The 19,895-nt window shown below is 36.3% G+C and overlaps 1 protein-coding gene and 1 pseudogene across 1 annotated transcript in view; both read right to left on the minus strand.

Moving 5' to 3' along the window:
• The window catches only part of GPSM2 (G protein signaling modulator 2), a 56,783-nt gene that overhangs the window by 20,636 nt on the left and 16,252 nt on the right, over positions 1-19,895 (minus strand). Inside the window, exons 3-5 of the mRNA XM_021000516.2 lie at positions 4,274-4,495; positions 1,691-1,826; positions 251-393 (exon numbers count right to left, since the gene is read on the minus strand). Of these exons, the coding sequence (XP_020856175.1) occupies positions 251-393; positions 1,691-1,826; positions 4,274-4,495 (501 nt within the window). The remainder of the gene's footprint in view (positions 1-250; positions 394-1,690; positions 1,827-4,273; positions 4,496-19,895) is intronic.
• On the minus strand, positions 5,664-5,760 carry LOC144458047 (U6 spliceosomal RNA; annotated as a pseudogene).

A 19,895-nucleotide genomic window follows, 5' to 3' on the forward strand; every position in this document is an offset into this window, starting at 1 on the left:
GTTTCAGAGGAGAAAAAAAAAAGCCAACAAACTTTTCTTGTAGGACTTTTCTCATAATTTATTTTTGCCTCTTTAGTAGTTCTACTCTTAAAGTCTTTGCCTGCCTTCCAGGAATCACCCAAGTCAGTGCCTACACATGATCCAAGGCTTAAGGAAAGTAACATGTGAGTAGCAATGAAAAGGAAGAAAAGAGGAGAAGGAAAAAGGGGAAGAAGAAAAAAAGGAGGAAGAGAGGGCCACGGCTACTCACTCATAATAATCTGCTGCTTTCTGCAAAGCAGTTTTCACCTCTTCTGGAAACTCTCCTGGGTCATGAGAGCCAGGACAGCCAACACTTTTTCCTTTAGAGTGGTATACATTTCCAAGATTATAAAGTGCTCTTGCTTCCCCAACCTAAATTGGGATGCCAACAAATTGGTTACATTTAAAAATTATGAGCCAGCTATTAGAATAAGCATAATGTAGAAATGTTCTTAACTTGTAAGTCACAAGAGAGTCAAACAAGTATTTATTTTCTCTCCCTCTTATCCCCTGAGAGGGGGAAAAAACCCAAACACCTTGTAGCAAACATGCATAGTCAAGCAAAACAAGTTTCCACATTGGCCATGTCCAAAATTGTGTGTTTCATTTTGCCCCCTGAGTCTATCACCTCTCAGCTTGGAGCTGGGTAGTACGCATCAGGATTGTGGAATCAGGATTGGTGATTGCCTTGATTGAGTCTTTCAAAGTTGTTTGACTTTACAAAGTTATTACTGCATAAATTATACTCCTGACTGTGCTAACTTCACTCTGCATCAGTTCACAGGTATCTCTAAAATCATCTCTCTCATCATTTTATAGCACGATAGTATTCTATGAATTCGTTCAGTCATTCCTCAACTGAAGGACTCCCCCTTAGTTTCTAGTTTTTTTTTCCCCAACAAAAAGAGCTGCTAAAATATTTTTGCACACATGAGTCCTTTTCCTCTTCTTTTCATCTCTTTGGGGTATAAGCCTAGTAGTGGTATTGCTAGGTCAAAGTATTGCCTTCCGAAATGACTACTAATTCATAGATCCAGAAGTGTATTAATGTGCCTGTTTTCCTGACGCTCCTCCAACATTTGTTGTTTTCCTTTTTTTGGTTAACTTTGCCAATCTGATGAGTGTGAGTGAAGTGGAGTCTAAGAGTTGCTTCAATTTGTATCTCTCTAATTGTTAGTAATTTATGACACTTTTTCATGTGGTTTTTTTAGCTTTAATTTCTTCCTCAAAAAACTGCCTATTTCGCTATTTATTGATTAGGAAAGTAACTAAATTTTCACAAACCAGCTAAGGAAATATAATAGCTAAGGAAACAGACAATAGCTAAGGAAATAATAGCTAAGGAATAGCTATGAAAAAGAATCTCTTTAGCATCCATGGATCTTTTCAAATATTTTCTTTGCTATTAAGTCTTAGGTGAGTAAAAAAGTGATACAATCTCTTATTAGAAATTTTTGAACTGTTAATTTTAGGCTGGGAAGGGATCTTATTTGTCATCACACCCTACCAGCTTTTTTTACAGAGAAGGAAACTGAGGCTCAGAGAGGTTAAATGGCTTGCTCAGGGTCGCAGAGGTGGTGAGTAATAGCCAGGATCCAAACCCAGATCCACTGACTCCAAATCCAGAACACTTTCCACTGCACCAAACCGTTTAATATTTCAATTTTACCTTATCATCAAGCTCCCTGGAGATATCTAAGTGTCTCTGACAGCAAACTATAGCTTCATCAAAATTGCCAAGAACTTTTAAGGTGTTTCCCAGGTTACCACTGGCTTTAGCTTCGCCTAATTGGTCTCCAATGGTCCTGAAATTACAGGAAAGTATGTCAAACTATTTCAAAAACAGTGCTTTCATCTGTAAAAACTGTTCCTTTCAAATAAGAGCAGAATCAAAGAATTTAGAGCAAAGTATTTTGCTTTCCAGAGAATACATCCTCGTACAGTGAAAAAAAGTCAAGTCAATATTTATTGAATGCCTACTATGTGTAATACACTGTGCTAAGCCCCAGGGATACAAAAAGAAGCAAAAGACAATTCTTGCCTTCAAAAAGCTTCCAACGTAATGGGGGAGTCAACATGCAAAACAGGAAATAATTAACAGAGGGAAAATACTAGAATTAAGGAAGGTTAGGGAAGGCCAACAGTAAAAGATGAGAACACAGCAACAGGATAAGTAGATGGTTTTCATTTTTAAAATTCATTAAAGTCATAAGATTTGTTTTAAATGGGCCATCTCATATTTCTTCAGGACAGCAAGAGAGACTGGACCTGGGATATCTTTTGTAGAGAACTTCTGGGTGAGGAAACTCTTTCAACCAATGCAGGATTGCATCTTCTCTTAAACTTTTAGGCTTAGAGAGTTGCTCAGAACACTGAGAGGTTAAGTCACTTGCTCAGAATTACTTGAACCCAGGTCCTCCTGACTCCAAGGTTGGCTCACTATTCACTTTACCATGTTGCCTCTATATTTTTTTTAGTTAAACTTAATTTACATCCATTTTTATAGCATTCAAGCAAAATAAAGTTTTAGCTATAAAACGAAGCCTTAGAACTAGAACTCAATTCAAACCAATAAACATCATTAAGTGTCTATAGGCTAGACACTGGGAAGACAAAGGCAAAATAGGCCTTGAGAGCAATTCTGGACTATTACAATGTCCTCCTAATTAGACCTCTGCCTCATATGCCACATCCCCTACAATTCACTGTCTACATGGCTACCAAAAGAAATTCAAGTATAGGTTCTGACTATATGACTCCCCTATCTCAAATGCTAGTGGCAACCTATTTAACCCTAGGATAAAACAGAAAGACCTTTGCCTTTTAAATCCCTTCACAATATGGCTCTAATCTCCCTTTCCAGACTCATTATACATTACCATCCCCTTTCTCACACTTAACAGTCTAGTCAAACTGTCCTTGCTATTCCTTACCCATGATACACTGCCTGCCATCTGACCATTTTCAATATCTGGGATTCACTCCTTCCTTGCCTCTGCCTAGCAGAATCCATTTCTTTCAAGATGCAGCTTAAGCTCCACCTTGCACATAAAACTTTCCCTGATTCCAAATTCTAGTGTCTTCCCTTCCTAAATGACTTCAATTTAGTTTGCATTTGTTCTATATATATATTCATATGTACATATTATGTTCCCCTATAGGTCGTAAGCTCCTTGAGGACAGAGATGATTCCATTTTGTCTCTGTATCTCCAGTGCCTAGAACAGTGCATGGCACCCAAGTACTTAATAAATGATTGCTGATTGACCACATAGGAGGAAAACAACATGTACACTGGTAAGAAAATGCTATTGCTTGTCCTTGTTTTTCAAAGATGACCAGTGACATCACAGGGTGATGTCTTGACTCATGGGTGAACTGGATTTAAGTGAGGCAGAGCTGCACAAAGTTGTCAACCTCGCTCTCTCTTCCAAAGTCATTGAAGTCCAGTGGCAAGACAAAATCAAGATGACTAGTGAAGCATGGGATGCAGTGGATGACCTTGGCATCTTCGATATCTGACCAAGCTCTAAGAACTCCACAGCACCTGCCACAGCCATCTTCATGGACAATGGGACAAACTGTTCTTTTCTGCCAGGGGAAGTCTTTACATGTTTTTGGGGTAGATATCCCCCTAACTCATTGACAGTTACTCTCAAACTGGTTTAGTCCTGTCTGCCAAAATGGTTTTACCAGGGTGTGGCTGTTGCTTCTTGGAGCCATAGATCAGAGTTGGGTGACAGGTGGACAATGAAGGTGGACGAGCGGCCCTGAAAAGGGCTCAGCAAGCCCTCACACCAGAAGTGCTAGTCCTTCTTGAGCATCCCATACACCCCTAAATTGTAAATTATAAATATAAACTATATAAAAAGTAATTTCAAGAGGGAGAGAGTTTAATAACTTTGAGGACCAGGAAAAGCTCTGTATGGGAAGTAATGCATTAACTAGATTCTAAAGGAGTCAAGCAAGATTCTATCACCATTTGTGTAAAGGCACAATGAGAGATGAAACACTGAGTTGAGGAGAGAATTAGCAGGTCTATTTGCCTGGAATGTCAAGAGTGTGAAAGGTAGAAATATGAAATAACACTGGAAAGGTAGGGGGAAGTCTGATTGTAAAGGGCTTTAAATGACAGGCAGAGAAAGGCAACATGGAGTATAATTAATTGTAGATGCATTTTCTAAAATGCTGGCAATAAGTTTTCTCAAACAAAGGCAATGCAAGAAGAGTACATAAAAGTCTAAAGATATTACCGGGCCAGCGTTAGATCATGATGATGATACTCTAAAGCTTTGGCATAGTCATGCAAGTAGAAGTAGGCATTGCCCAGCTGGCTATAAATAGCACTTAATGTTTTTAGGTCTTCAGTTCCAACTTGAACTGCAGCTTCAAAGAATGACACCCCAGCACGGCAGTCTCCTGCTTTACACAATCTTTCTCCTTCCAGGGCCAGCTCCAGGCAAGAAGCTTCCATTCTATCAAAACAGAACAGACATTCACAGTACTACATTACAAATGGAATAATATTTTACTGAAAGTTAAAATGACGGAGTTAGACTTAAAAATAATCTTTAACGTTCTTTTCAGCTCTAAATTCTAGAATTCTAACAATCTGAATGCAGAATACATGATGACAATGTCACCTGCTTCTCTTGCTCAAAATGCTGCTGCTAGAATTAAGCACAAACAGTAATAATAACCATAAACAATACTGATTTGAATAAAGTTAATATATTTATCATATTTCCCTGAACCACTGTGTCTGTTATATTAAGTGATCTATTATCACACAATTAAGAGCCCCAATTTGTTAAAAAAAAATGGAGCCTGTTTTAATGGGATATCATTTATGACCTCATTGCTCTAGAGTCCTTTGTGCAATGTTGACCAACTTTCTATCACTTTATGACACCTGGACCCAGAGAATAAATGAGAGGAAGAAAGATTGTGTCAAGTGTAGTTCCTTCTTGAGCAAAACCTCCAGGGAAGCTACTTGTCCATCCACAAAACCTTTGCCTGTCATTATATATTTACACATTAGTATGACATTCAAGCTTTTTTACTTCTCCAATGTGGCTACCACCACCTTGGTCTTCAACTTTATGAAATGAAGTGAGCAAATACAAGATAATGACATACCAGGGACATTTTAATAATGCAGCTAAACATTAAGACAAAGTGCTCAGAAAAAAGTAGTCAAGGTTTTTAGAAGCATGCTTATAACTCTTGTTTTCCTGAAGCAGAATTGAGAAAGATGGAACAAAAAAAGCCAAGGTAAATATCTCTTTAAAACAAAAAGAACTGAAAGCCTGAAAGCCAGCTAGACTTTAACAGATATCCATCACACAATCTTATTTAGATCAGCAAACATTTCAATTTATGAAAAAGTGTCATATAGTTTTTCTTATAAGGGTCTTACTTCCAAGCTACAAAAAGAACAGATTTAAATTTGCAAAAATAAGAGCCAGTCTCCAGTTGACAATGGTCAAAGGATATGAACAGGTAGTTTTCTTTTTTTTAAATTCAATTTTATTTTATTTTCACTTCCAAATTCTTTCCCTCCTTCTTCTTCATCTCTCACCCACTAAGAAAACAAGAAAAACTCCATTACAAATATGTAGAGCCACACGAAACAACTTCCACAAAAATATGGAACACTTCAAAAGTTTGTGTGTCACCTTTGTGCAGGGGCTGTGCTAATCTCCTTCTGCCAATTTTAGTATGTGTGCTGCTAAAGTAAACCCACAAGCAGTTTTCTAAGGGGGAAAAAAACCAGGCTTTCCACAATCATATTAAAAATACTCAAAATTACTCATGATTGGAAAAACGAAAATTAAAGCAATTCTGAGGTTCCAACTCACACCCATCAAATTGACAAAGGTGACAAAGAAAATGACAAATGCTGGAGAGGCTTCGAGAAACAGGTGCGTTAATGCACTGTTAGGAACTATGCCCCCAAAATCGCTAAACTAGAAATACCCTTTGACCCAGCAAGACTACTCCTAGGTCTATACCCCCAAAAGATCAAAGAAAGAGGAAAAGCACTCATATGCACAAAAAAATTTTAGCAGCTCTTTTTGTGTTGGTAAAGAACTGGAAACTAAGGGAGTATTCATTAATTGTGGAATATCTGAACAAATTATAGTAGATGAATATAATGGAATATTATTGTAAGAAATTATAAAAGGGATAGTTTTGGTGAAGCCTAGGAAGATTTGTATGAACTGATTTAGAATGAAGTTAGCAGAATCAAGATAACAAATTATATAATAGCAATAACATTTTACAGATAAATAACTTTGAAAGGCTTAACTCTCTAACTAAGGCAATGACTAACCATGATTCCAGAGAACCAATGATGAATCATGCTATCCACCCTCCTGACAAGAGAAATTATGGATTTATGGTACAGAATTTGACGTATTTTTTGGATATGGAGAATGTGAAAATTTATTGTGCTTTATTATGCATATTTGCTATAAAAGGCTTTGTTTTCCTCTTTTTTTCCCAAGGTGAGAAGGGGAAATGGCAATAATAGTAAGCAGATTTTTGTTACTCATGGGGAAAAAAATGAATAGAAAAAAATTTATTATATAGTTATTATGTGGCAAGCTATTTGTCTTCCAATTATTTCCATTTTATCATTACGTTGCTAGGTCAGTTAATATGTTTCTGTAAAAAATGATTTTTAGTTTACAACTTCATATTTATAGAGAGCCACAAACAAAAGTTGTATTGTAAAAGTAGAAAAAAGTATGCTGAAATCAAAAAAAGGAAACACTGACTTCAGACTAAGGGAGCCAACTGCTCTCACAAACTATTCAGAACAAAGTGCTGGCTGAGTTCAGAACAAAGGGTTAAAAGTACACAGTGTCATAACACTGCTTCATTGAACATATAACTCTGGCTATTTAGAATCCATGTGATGTAGTCAGTGGCTTACCTTGTTCACATACCCGCCTTGTGATTTCAGTTCCACCTACTGAACTATGAAAACAATATTGCTATACCCCAGAAGCAAATTTTGTTGCAAAATAACTTATACGAAACCAAATGAGAAAGAAAAGAAATTGAGAAAGGAACACACAACAAAAGAAGTTCAAAAAACCCTCAAATTCCATATTTTTACACTATGGAATTTGCAAATGTGTGTGAAAACACTTTGAAAACTATAAAATACTGTGTATGATATGGGATTATTATATTTTAAACATGGTAGCAGCTCACAATTCTCTAGTGAGGCTAAAAGAAAAATATTTTGAAAAACCAGGAACAAATCAAAGGAAAAACATTTTTCTTTTTATTTCGTAAAATTGTATTAGAATTTTTTTGGGGGAGGGTTGTGTATGTGTGAAGAAGCTGGGCATGAATCAACATGACGCATGTGAGTAGGAATTTTTCAGCAAGAAGCCAAAACAGATCATCTCTCCTATAAATAGATTCCTTTGACAAATGAAAAGAAAATGTAACCAGTCTGCTTTACATGTTTGACTGAATACTGTATATAGAAGCCTCTTCTAATCCTTAATTCAAGCACCTTCCCTCTATTGATCATTTCCAAATTATTCTGTACGTAGCTTGTTCATACAATTATTTGTATATTGTTTCTCCCACTAAACTGTGAGCTTCTTGAGAGCAGAGACTGTCTTTTATCATTCTTTGTATCCCCAGTACTTAACAAAATGCCTGGCATGTAAAAGACACTTAGAATGACCACTGAAAGTTCACTTTACTTTAAAATTCCTATCAGAAGTTACTTCAGGAAGTTAGAAATAAGCACCTTAATACATAGAATAATTCCAGTTAATATGGCAGAAACACAGATTTTGGAAGGATCTAGGCAATCCATACATGAATAAAAATCCCCTCTACAACATATTCAACCAAAAGGGAACCAGTAGCTCATATGCTCTGAGCCCAAAGTGCCTCCTCAAGGCCATCACTCAGAACTTCATCATCACCAGGAGTCACAGAGGGAGTCCAATTAGATAGAACACCTGGTTGTGATTCTTTGTGTTTGGAATGATCTCAAAAGAAAAATGAAATGGGTGGGAAAAATACATTGAGGGGTGAGGGGTGAAGAGGAAGAATGGGGAACTTATATAAATATGGTACACAAAAAAGATTTTATACAACAAAGAGGACACAGTAAAGGGCAAGTAGATGACATGAACCTCACCTTCATCTGAACTAGTTAAAGAAGGGAAGATTTCATCTAAACTGGTTAAAGAAGAGAAGAATACACACACACACACGCACAAAAAGGTGGATACAGAAATATACCTACCCCAACAAGGAAATAGGGACTAAATAGGGAATAAGAGGGAAAGCAGAATAAGGCAGGAGAGGGGAGAGGGAGAAGGATAGTATAAGAGAATAAAATGGAAGGAAATACACAGTTAGCAATTGTAATTGTGAATGTGAATGGGATGAACTCATCTAGAAAACAGAAGAGAACAGCGGAATGGATTAGAAACTAGAATTCAGCAAAAGGTTGTTTACAAGAAATACACAAAACAGAAACATGCAGAATTAAAATAAGGTTCTGGAACAGAATCTATTACACTTTAGCTGAAGTAAAAAAGACAGGGGTAGCAAACATTATCTCAGACAAAGTAAAAGCAAAAGCAGACCTAAAATACGCCAGGAAACCTAGATTTTGCTAAAAAGTACTACAGACAATGAATTAATATCAATACTAAACATGTGTTAAATGGTATAGCACCTAAATTTTTAAAGGAAAAGTTAAATTAGTTACAGGAAGAAATAGATAATAAAAGTATAAGTGAAGGACCTCAATTTACCCCCTTTGCAGACCTAGATAAATAAAATAAAAAATAAACAAGAAAGAGGTTAAGGATCTGGATAGAATTTTAGAAAAGTGAGATATACTAGAGACCACTGCAGAAAATACTGAATGGGAACAGAAAGAAGCTTACCTATTTGTCAGCTGTGCATACAAACTGACTTTGTATTAGGGCATAAAAACCTCATACATGCAGTTTGGTGCATAAAAGTATAACATAGTGGCTAGACTGCTAGAATCCCACCTCTTGGAGTTGGCTAATTTTGTTGTGTAATCCTGGTTAAGTCATCTCTGGGCCTCAGGCACACAAGGGATCCTGTTAGGAATCTACAGCAGCAGTAGTAAGATTCGCAGGAATCCTAACAAGATCTCCCATACAGAGTAAGATCACGGTAAATCATTCTTTTGGATTGTGGCCTAGAAAGGTGGAACACATTTCTTCTTAGTTTCCGATTCCCCAATAGACAAGTGGCAAAAGACATGAACGGTTTTCAAAAGAAAAACGACATACCATCTACAACCACATGAAAAAAAAATGCTCCAAATCACTAAAGAACTACATATAGGAAGTACAGTGATTTATTTGCCAAAAGTAAATGGTACTAAGGGTCTGAAGTCAGAGAACCTGGATTCAAGTACCTGTTCTGTCATAAATCACCTGTGACCTCGGGCAAGTCACAAACTCTCTAGATTTCAGTTCCTTCACTGATAAAAATGAAGAGGTTAGATTAGGTGACCTCTAATGTCTCCAGCTCCATAGTATAGGGATTTGGTTACTAGGGCTTGCAAATGGAGATAGAGAAAATGTAGCCAGCTACACCAAATCTTTTATTTTTTAAAGTCATTCTTTTAAAAAATGTTATTTTTTTCCCAATTATATGTTAAAACAATTTTTAAACTTTTTTTTAAAGTTCTGAGTTTCAAATTTTATTTTCCCCCCCTCCCTGAAATGGTAAGCAATTCAAAATAGGTTATACATTGCACCAAATCTCTTCAGTCTTGTAATATGCATGTAGGGCTGGCAAAGATCAAGCGCATGATAGACACTGAAAATAGTCACCATGGCTCTTTTGCAATTTTGAGTAGAGTTTATGGGATGATTTGCAGGCATACAGGCAAGTGGCCAAGGTACGATGGGAGCTGAAAGTTTTCTTATGATATATATTGACCAAGTGAGTCCAAATAGAACCAAAGAAAAAATTTAAAAGACAGACTTAAATACCCTAAGGGCTTCTCTAGTTAGCTGGCTAGGTATCACTGCCTGGGGTATGAAATCAGAAAAGAACTAAAATGGCCCTTTAAAGCTATGATTTAAAGGGTTTGAACTCCCTTGCTGCTATAGCTACAATTCATTAGAGAGTAGTCTAGCAGAGATAACAGATAATCAAAAGATCTTAGCTTAGCAGAAAAAAAAAGATCAGATCACAGGCCAGTGAATCACCATAGGACATCCATGGCTAAACAGCTGGTAGCAAGTAAAAGTATCAGAGGTATTTCAACAATGGTACAAATATTTGTAGTCCTCTAAACATATAGCTCTCCATTATTTAACTAGGCTAAGGTAGCTAGGTGGCATAGCATATAGAGTGGCTCAAGTGCTGGGTCTAGAGAGAGGAAAACATTTCAAATCCATTCTTAGACACTCCTAGCTCTGTGACCATAGGCAAGACACTTAACCACTGTCTGCCTCAATTTCCTCAAGTGTAAAATGAGGATAATAATAGCACCTACCTCACAGGGTCGTGAGGATCAAATAGATATTTCTAAAGTGCTTAGCACAGTGCCTGGCATATAGTATGTACTTAATAAATGCTCATTCCTTTCTGTTTCTTGTTTCTTTCCTTCTCCCCCTCAACCAAGACAAATCTGTCAAAATAGCTGTTGATCTGCACTGGTAGACAAGTGTCTCCTCTAAATCAATAAAATCACAAATTTGGTCAAAAAAAGGGTTTTTTTTTGCACAAAGTGGTTTGTTTGTTTTTTGTTATGAACTTAAACATAATTTTGTATGGCTTTAAAATGAGTTTACCAGCTCTTTTATGATGAATGATTTCCCACAAATCAAAAACCAAAATCAATCCCTAAATCCCTACCTTGGGCTGATTTTTATCATAATTAAATACTTCAATTTTAAATATTATTTATATAGGAAATGATAGGTTTAAAAAAACATACTTGATTTTACACTACCTTATAACAAAGTTCTTCAGTAACTTCATTAACAGCGTCCCCTAGACAAGGTCCAAGGGCTACCTTTTATAAGATTCTGCTCCAAAATAAACAGTTACATTATACTTGTAACACTTACTCTCATTGTAGCTTCATCACCACAGTGAAGCTTAAACTACCAGAGCATAATTAACAATCAGTGGTCAAGGATGGCCAGTTTATGAATTTCTTAGTGTCATTAAATATGTACACAGAAAGTAATTTCATAGTCCCTCATTACTTCACTTAGAGACCAAGTACAAAGCAAAGTACATAAAATACCAAGATACAAAATTGGATACTTTTTCTTTTATTTATTATAACTATCTGTTCCTCAGAGTTATGCATTTAACTTGCGTATGTCAAAGAAAGTGATTTTTAAACACTTTAAATACAACGCTGCTTGCCTTGACAGAAATGTTTCCTTTTTTTAATATTAGTACCTAATAATAATATCTGCTTCTCAATAACCTTCTATTCATTTTTAAGTCATATACTAGTGTAATGAGATTTTATTCTAGCCCATTTTTTGCTTTCTATGATTTTAGTTTTTGCATCACTTTTAATTTCAAATATATGCTCTCTTCTTCCATCAGAAAAAATTCTTTATAAAACAAGAATTTTTTAAAAGGTAAAAAAAAGTTCAGCAAAACTAAGCAACACATCAGCTGAATTTGATGGCATATGTATCGCTTGATACCCACAGTTCCCCACTTCTGCAAAGAAAGGTGAAAGGTGCCTTTTCTCAGTTCTTAAAAATTAAACTTGATCATTACAAATAATTTGCAGTTTTGATTTTTTGTTCTTTCCATTTATAGTGTTTTTGTGATTGCATACATTCTTTGTCTGTTTCTATTTACTTTACCTCAGCTCATACAAGTTCTGTATGTTTCATATTCAAAGTAATATTCTATTACATTTATGTGCCACACTCATGTTTAGCCATTCCCCAATGAATGAATATTTACCTTGTTTCTTTTCCATTAAAAAAAGTACTGCTAAAGATATTTTCGTGTTTATAGGACCCCTTTCCATCTTTGACTTCCTTGAGGCAAATGCCTACCTAGCAGTGGGATCTCTGGGTCAAAGGGAATGGACATTTTAGTCATTTTCTTGGAATAATTCCATTGTTTTTCATAATGGCAGCCCCGGTTCACAGTTCTACTAACAGTGTATTAGTGTGCCTGTTTGTCATTCCACAACTCTGCCAACATTATTTGGTGCTCTCTTAATATCAACCTTTACCCATTTCTCCATATAGCCTTTGATCTTCAATTTCTTATTAATCTATTACTTCCCATTTTCAAAAAATTAACTTTTTCGGCTTCTTGTGTTCATTGTACTTCACTAGCAAAAGAAATGAACTAAACATCAAAGCTAACTAAATCTCAGATACATATATACAAAGAGGTTTAGAACCACAGGGTCAGAAAGAGGTATGTTACATTTTACACTGTTGGCAAGATATTGCATTTCTTTTCAAGGTTTCTGTTTGTACTTCCTACTCTCTCTATGCCTCTTTCCCCCCTGTATGTCCTGTTTTGGCATTAGTCCTAGTGTCCAGAGCCCTTTTCTTCAATATAATCTTGTAAAATTATAAGTTACAGACCTAGAGTCAATGAGTCCAAGTTACAAGGAAGCTTATTCAGCTCTATATAAAAGGATAAGCCTTAACAATAGTTACAACTGTTTCTAAATGGAAAGCTATGTTTTGAAGTAGTGAGTGAGTATACAATCACTGGGTGTTCAAGAGGAAAGCTGGATGACTATATGTCAGGGATGTTGGGGAAGGCATACACATACAATCAGGCGAGGATTGGACTAGATGATGTTTAAGGTCCATTTCAACTTTAGGATTCCTCATTCCTTACTGCTTAGGAACATAAATCCTTAAAAACCCTTCACTTGATCCTACTATTCCCTCAAACTATCATTATCCTTTATCACTGCTCCATTTTATTCAAACTCCTAGAAAAAAGCTGTCTACCTCCTTGCTTCCACTTTTTCTCCTCCTCACTTCCGTAAACCTTTTCAATTTGGACTATATCATCACAACTGAAATTGCTATAAGGTCACTAACGATCTCTTCATTGTCAAACACAATTACCTTTGCCAAATTTTCATCCCTCTAGACTTCTCTACAGCATCTGACACTGCTAACCACCCTTTCTCCTCCCTGGGTTTTAATAATAATATTATTAACAATAGCTAGCACTTATATAGCACCTATGGTGGGCCAACCTCTGTGCTGGGTACTTTACATTTGATCCTTACCAACAACCCTAGGAGGTAGGTGCTATTTTTATCCCCATTTTCCAGCTGAGAAAACTGAGAAACAGGTTAAAGTGACTTGCCCAGGGTCACACAGTAAGTATATAAGGCTGGATTCAAACTTGGGTGTTCCTGACTCCAGGCCCAGTGCTCTATCCACTGCACCACCCAGCCGCCTAGCTCTTTCCATGACACTGCTCTATCATGTTTGTTTTTTTCCCTTACCTGTCAGATTAATCCTTCTCAGTCTCCTTTGCGGGTTCACTATCCATTTTGTACTCCCTAACCTTCACCCCTAGGCATGGATATAACCTAGTCCTCTCTCCTGAGCTCTCTCCTCTTCTGTTTCTATAATCAATGATCTTATCAGTTCTTATCAGTTCAACCGTCATCTCTAAATAGATAACATCAAACTACATACTCATCCCTTGTTTCTCCTGAGCTTCTAACCTGCATCTTCAACAATCTGACACCTCCATGTGGAGATTTCAAATTCAACATATCCAATGCAGAACTTCTCTTTCTCCCTAAATTCATTCTGCTCTCCTAACTTTTCTTTTTCTACTGAGGGCACCACTATTCTGTCACAACTTAGGAGTCATCATTGACTTTTTACTTTCACTTATCCCTCTCCTCTCCCAATATCCAGTTACCAAGTCTTATAGATTCTATATCTTCAATTTTTTTTGTATCTGTCTTATCTCTACTCACACCACATCTCTCTAGTTCAGGCCCTCATCACTTCTTGTCTAAACTATCTTCATGCCTTTACCTTCTCTCCTTCTCTTAAATTATTAAAAGTAATGCACTGGGAATCAGACAGCCTGGATTTAAGTATTACTATAGGTGTAACTTTCATTTGACTTCTCTTGGCTTTAGTTTCTCCATTTTCAAAATGAGGGGATTAGACTAAATAATCTAAGGAACCTTCTAGCTATGAACCCTATAAGGAGATATGCAATGTAGTAGAAAGTACATTGGAGCTGGGTCAGAACACCTGGGTTCAAATCCTAATGATGTCCTACATGACTTAGATAAATCATATCTGATCTCTGGGTCTCGGTTTCCTTGTTTATAGAATGAAACACAGCACTGTATGTTCTGCAGTCAAGAAAGTTTTCCATGTAGAAAACCACAAAGAATCCACAAATAGAATTTTGTAGTTTCAAATGACTGAACCAATTTAAATGGTCTAATCTTTAGAATTTATAAACTACTGAGTTTTATATCATCAACACTGAAAACTGTGCAAACAGCATATGAGAATTTCCTAGAGGAAAAAAAAATCATCCTGGAAAGCATTTCACTGTTTTGCATATTATATTGTAGGCACTTAAAGGTTTACTGGATTAAATTGAATTCTAAACATGAAAGCAAGAAATTTAGAAGTCTATTTTCTTTCTGATGTCATTTTTTCCCTCCCTTCCAAGTGGGTACAAAATGTAACATTTTATAAATGTTTTCAAGTCCTTCATAGTGTTACCTAATGGTCAAATAAGTAATTAAAATTTTAAATTATATGTTCAATGAATCACAGAAATTACTCAAAAAAGGAAATAAGGAAATCAACCAAAGGACTAGAATTAAGAGGGACTGAGAAAGGCTTCCTGAGAACAAATCACAGAAACAATAATTTCATTAAAGAGAATGACAACAATGAAACAACACACCAAAATTTACAGGTTTCAAACAAAGCAGTACTTAGGGGAAAATGTACATCTCTAAATGCTTACATTAGTAAAACAGAGAAAGAACAGGTCAATGAATTGGGCAAACAACTAAAAAGCTAGAAGAAGAACAAATTAGAAATCTCTAAGTTCAATATCAAATTAGAAATCCTGAAAATCAAAGGAGAGATGAATAAAACTGAAAGTAAGAAAACCACCAAACTAATAAATAAAATTAGGAGTTGGTTTTATGAAAGAAAAAAAGATAAACCATTGGTTAAGTTGATTTTTAAAAAAAAGCAAACCAAATTACCAGTATCAAAAATGAAAATGGTGAATTCACCACCAACAAAGAGGAAATTAAAGCAATTATTAGGAGCCATTTTGCCTAATCACATGCCAATAAATATGACAATCTAAGCAAAAAGGGTGCATATTTACAAAAATATAAATTGCCCCAATTAACAGAAGACGAAATAGAATACTTAAATAACCCTATCTTAGGGGAAAAAAATGAACAATCCATCCATGAATCCCCTAAGAAAAAAAAACCCCAGGGCGAGATGGATTCACAAGTGAATCCTACCAAACATTTAAAGAACAACTAATTCCAATACTACATAAATTATACAGAAAAACAGGTAAAGAAGAAATCCTACCAAATTCTTTTTATGGTGATACATAAACCAGAAAGAGCAAAAACAGAGAAAGAAAACTATAGCCCAATTTCCCTAATACTGATGTGAAAATTTTAAATAAAATATTAACAAAGAAAGGCTTCCCATAAATTACAGCTTAAACATATTTCTTCAATGACTGATTAAAAGTTCATATTTTTATTTCTGCTTTCTGTAATACAATAGTATGCTTCTATTTTGTTTCTGGGGAGCTAAGTGGCACAGTAGCTAGAGTGATGGGACTTCAGTCAGGAAGACTCATTTTCCTGACTTCAAATCTGACTTCAGACAATTATTAGCTGTGTGACACTAGGCAAAATTACTTAACCCTGTTTGCCTCAGTTTCTTCATCTGTAAAATGAGCTGGAGAAGAAAATGGCAAACCACTCTAGGAACTTTGTCAAGAAAACCCCAAATGGGGTCTTGAAGAGTCAGACACAACTGAAATGACTCAACAACAACATTTTATTCCATACTATTTCTATCCCTTAAACTAAGAAATATGAAATACCTATGGTCTGGCTGACTAATGTTAAATAAAGACATCATTCTTTGAAATACAAACAAACACATGAACTGACACCTACCCTGTGCTCACTTAGCATCCCCTTTTCCACTGCCCACCATGGGCTTGCAACAAAATCCTCATACCTGGTCTCCCTTCCTTCTTTCCAGTGCTTTTTTCCCTATATTTTCAGTCTCTTGACTTTGTTTTAATCTTTGTTGTTGTCTCATGGAGTCATTGGCTTTATTTGGCCCATTCAAATTTTCATTCTACTGTTGCCTGGGCAAGGTTTTGTAACTCTTGTGCCAGGCAGTTAATTGCTTTTCTAATTCTTTCTTCCATAGCTCTCATATCTTTTCTAATTTTTTTTTCCTCAAGCACTCTCATTTCATTTATAAAAACATTTTTAAACTTTTAAAAACTCTTGTTTCATCTTTTCTAGGAATTCTAGTTGAATTTTTGCCTAGGCTGTGGTTTATCTGATATTTTGCTTGTAGATGTTTTGGAGTCATTCTCTTCTGAGTTTGTTTTGAGTTTCCTTACTACCTTAACAGCTCTTTGTGGAGAGATTCTTTTTATTTCTGTTCATTCTTCCATCCTACTTCCTGACTTCATACTTGGCATTTGGGCTGAGCTCTGCAGCACTTTTGGAGGGAAGGTCTAGGCTGGTCCTATTACTCTTTTCTTGGGGTATTGAGTGTTCTGTTATTCCAGAATTTCAGAAACAGGCCAGGGACCTGCAAGCTTTCAGTGCTCCCAAAGTAGTCTGATCCAGGCAAAGTCTTGCACCCCTGGTCTGAGCTCTACAAGTTCCTGACCTGGGCTTGACTCTGAGCAACAACAGACTTCTGTGCGACTCAGCTACTATCCTACAGCTGGAGAGATCTGTTGGTTCAGTGACAGAATTGTATGCTCCCTTTTGGTCTGGGATTTCTGCAATGGTAATGCCTCTGCAATTTGGGTGACATGCTGGGATTGAGACCCCTCTCTGCTCTTGGAATATGAGTCGAATAGCTGCTGCTTACTTCTGAACTTCTTCCTTTCTCAGTACACCAACAAGGGACTCCCTACTTCTTCAAGAACAAAAGATCACCAACAATAACAACCTGGAATACCACCACCTGTGTGGGGCCCCCTTCTCAGTCTACCCTGTATCTGTGACCTAGAACTCAGAAGAGGACAACAAAGCTCCCATTTTGTACCTGTACCTATCACAGTGTGTCCAGCATGAGCCTAGGCCACATGGATCCCCAAAGTGGTTGATACTGCCTCCTGGGGGAGGAGGGCGCTGAAACATCTGGGGGAGGGGTGGTAGTAGCCTCAGGTGCAACTGGGGGCCATTGAATAAAAATAAGGGAGGGGTGGAAGCATAAGGAAGAAGAGAACATAGGAAAATTTTGAAAAACCATTCGTACATGTTGCATCTGTTGTGTAACAGAGTTAAAGTCATAGTGATTACACTATTTTCCCAATAAACACATAAAAGGCAAGTTATAACCCATCAGTGGGCAAGTCTGCCAACAGGTCTTAATAAGCTAGTGTTGGCAGGTGAGTAGGAAGTCCAGCATGCGTGGGCAGGAATATGTGTGTGTGATGACTTGTTTACAATATGATACTATATGGTTAGATGATGCAATATTGCATCATCAAAATTTCAATGCAGGGAAAAAGCCCACAAATTTAAATAAATTATTAAATTTAAGATGTATCATTTCAAAAAAATTTATATTTTTTTGAAATGATACAAATTAAAAAAAAACAAAACAAAACCATCAAAGGGTTAAAGAAAGTAGATTGGGGGGGGGGAATGCTGAGAAATTTTTTTTTTAAAAGGTGAAGTAGGCCAAGTAAGTTCGGGAACCTCTGGCCTAGGGCCCCCTCTTACCTTAATGCATAGCCTTTCCATGGGCACTAAACTGCTCCCCTTGCAGCAATATCTGGCCCAACACTGTCCCCTTTGTCCCTAGACCTCTCATCTGTCTCCCTAAGTCAAAGTGTGCTAAACAAATGACTTACTGTGACTTTTCTGGATTTCTCCAAAATTATTCAGTATGGTACATTTTCTTCAGGTGTTTGGAAGAGCTTTGTGGAGGGGTTCTCAGAAGTACTGTTTCCTACTTATCACTCTAACACATTAGCTCTGCCTCTCAAGGTACCTTTTCAACTAATTATTTGCCTAGTTGGCTCCTCCCTCAGATTTTCTTAGAGTACATTAATTTGACCTCATTTTTGCTCTTAATTTTATCTTGTATCTTATTTCTAGAAAAGCATAGCCTCTCCCCTATTAGACTATAAATCCCTGTAAGCAACTACTGGTTTTGTTTTGTTTTTTTCAAATTTGCATCAGTAGTACCTAGGGCAGTTGGTTATACATAGTAAGTGCTTAGTAAAATGTTTGCTGAACTAGAGATTTGTATATATTATTAGATGCTCTAACAGGGCAGCTAGGTGGTGCAAGGGATAGAGTGCTGGGCCTGGAGTCAGGAAGACTCATCTTCGTGAGCTCAAATCTGGCCTCTGTCACTTATTAGCTGTGTGACCCTGGGCAAGTCACTTAACCCTATTTACCTCAGTTTCTTCATCTGTAAAATGAGCTGGAGAAGGAAATGGCAAACCTCTCCAGTATCTTTGCCAAGAAAACCCCAAATGGGGTCACCAAGAGTCAGACACAACTGGAAAAACTGAACAACAGCAATAACAAGATGCTCTAACACGTATCATGCATAAAGTTTCAATGTTTAACAGTTACTGCCTTTGTATTAATGTAGGCTGCCCCAGAATACAGGCCACACCCTCACCGTGTGCTATCTTTGAATGGGAAAAATACTGTTTACATATTTTATATGTATGTGTGTGTATATATATATGTATATCTACACATTTAAGTTAACATCAATTATCAACTATTTTCAAGTTTTATACAAGTGAAATTTTGGAGATGAGTATAGGCTATATCCATATCAACGCACCGTAGAAGAGCTAGAAGTTTTAGGAAAAATCTATTGTTGAAAAACAAAAAAGGAAATTTGTGGTTATGCACAAATTCCCAACACCACAATTAACTGAAATGCTATTCTAGTATGTACATATAGAATCTGTTACCAAATGGAAAAAGCAATGAAACTGTAAACATACAAGTACCCCGAAATGTGACTAGAATACACCTCATGAATTCTCACAAATCACAAAATCTCACAAATTATGTTACACAAATTTACAGTTGAATGAAATGTAATTCTATAGAAACAACTTTTTTTAGAAGATTATTTTTTCAGCTAAACACACAAAAAGAAATTGCTTAATTTTTAAAAATTAGTTTAGCCCTCTAATAAATACCAATTCTACCACAAAGCACCACTGATTAATGCATTACTATTTTAAATCACATGGTTAAAAAGAAAAACACTAGCAACTAAAGTGCCCTAATGCTATCAGAATGGCTTCCTAACTAGAATTATGCTTACAATATCAAGTCTTAAGAAGAATAAAACAGCCTTGCAGCCATTTAATCACATGTAAGATGTTCCCCTCTTCCAGGGGAAACAAAAAAAGCTTTTGAAATGATTCTATTTTCATAGCTAGAAACATGGAAGTTATAAAACACCTAAAAAAGTCTTCTATATAACTTTTCCAAAGAACAAAACTATTTTTAATACCTGAGTTTTTATTAGCTTCCACTGACATATACCTACAGAAAAGCTATGATACATTATGCTTATTATAATTACTATTAGTAAATCC

This window comes from Phascolarctos cinereus, unplaced genomic scaffold, assembly GCF_003287225.1.
Source record: "Phascolarctos cinereus isolate Bilbo 61053 unplaced genomic scaffold, phaCin_HiC Scaffold_5;HRSCAF=322, whole genome shotgun sequence".
NCBI classification, from domain to species: Eukaryota; Metazoa; Chordata; class Mammalia; order Diprotodontia; family Phascolarctidae; genus Phascolarctos; species Phascolarctos cinereus.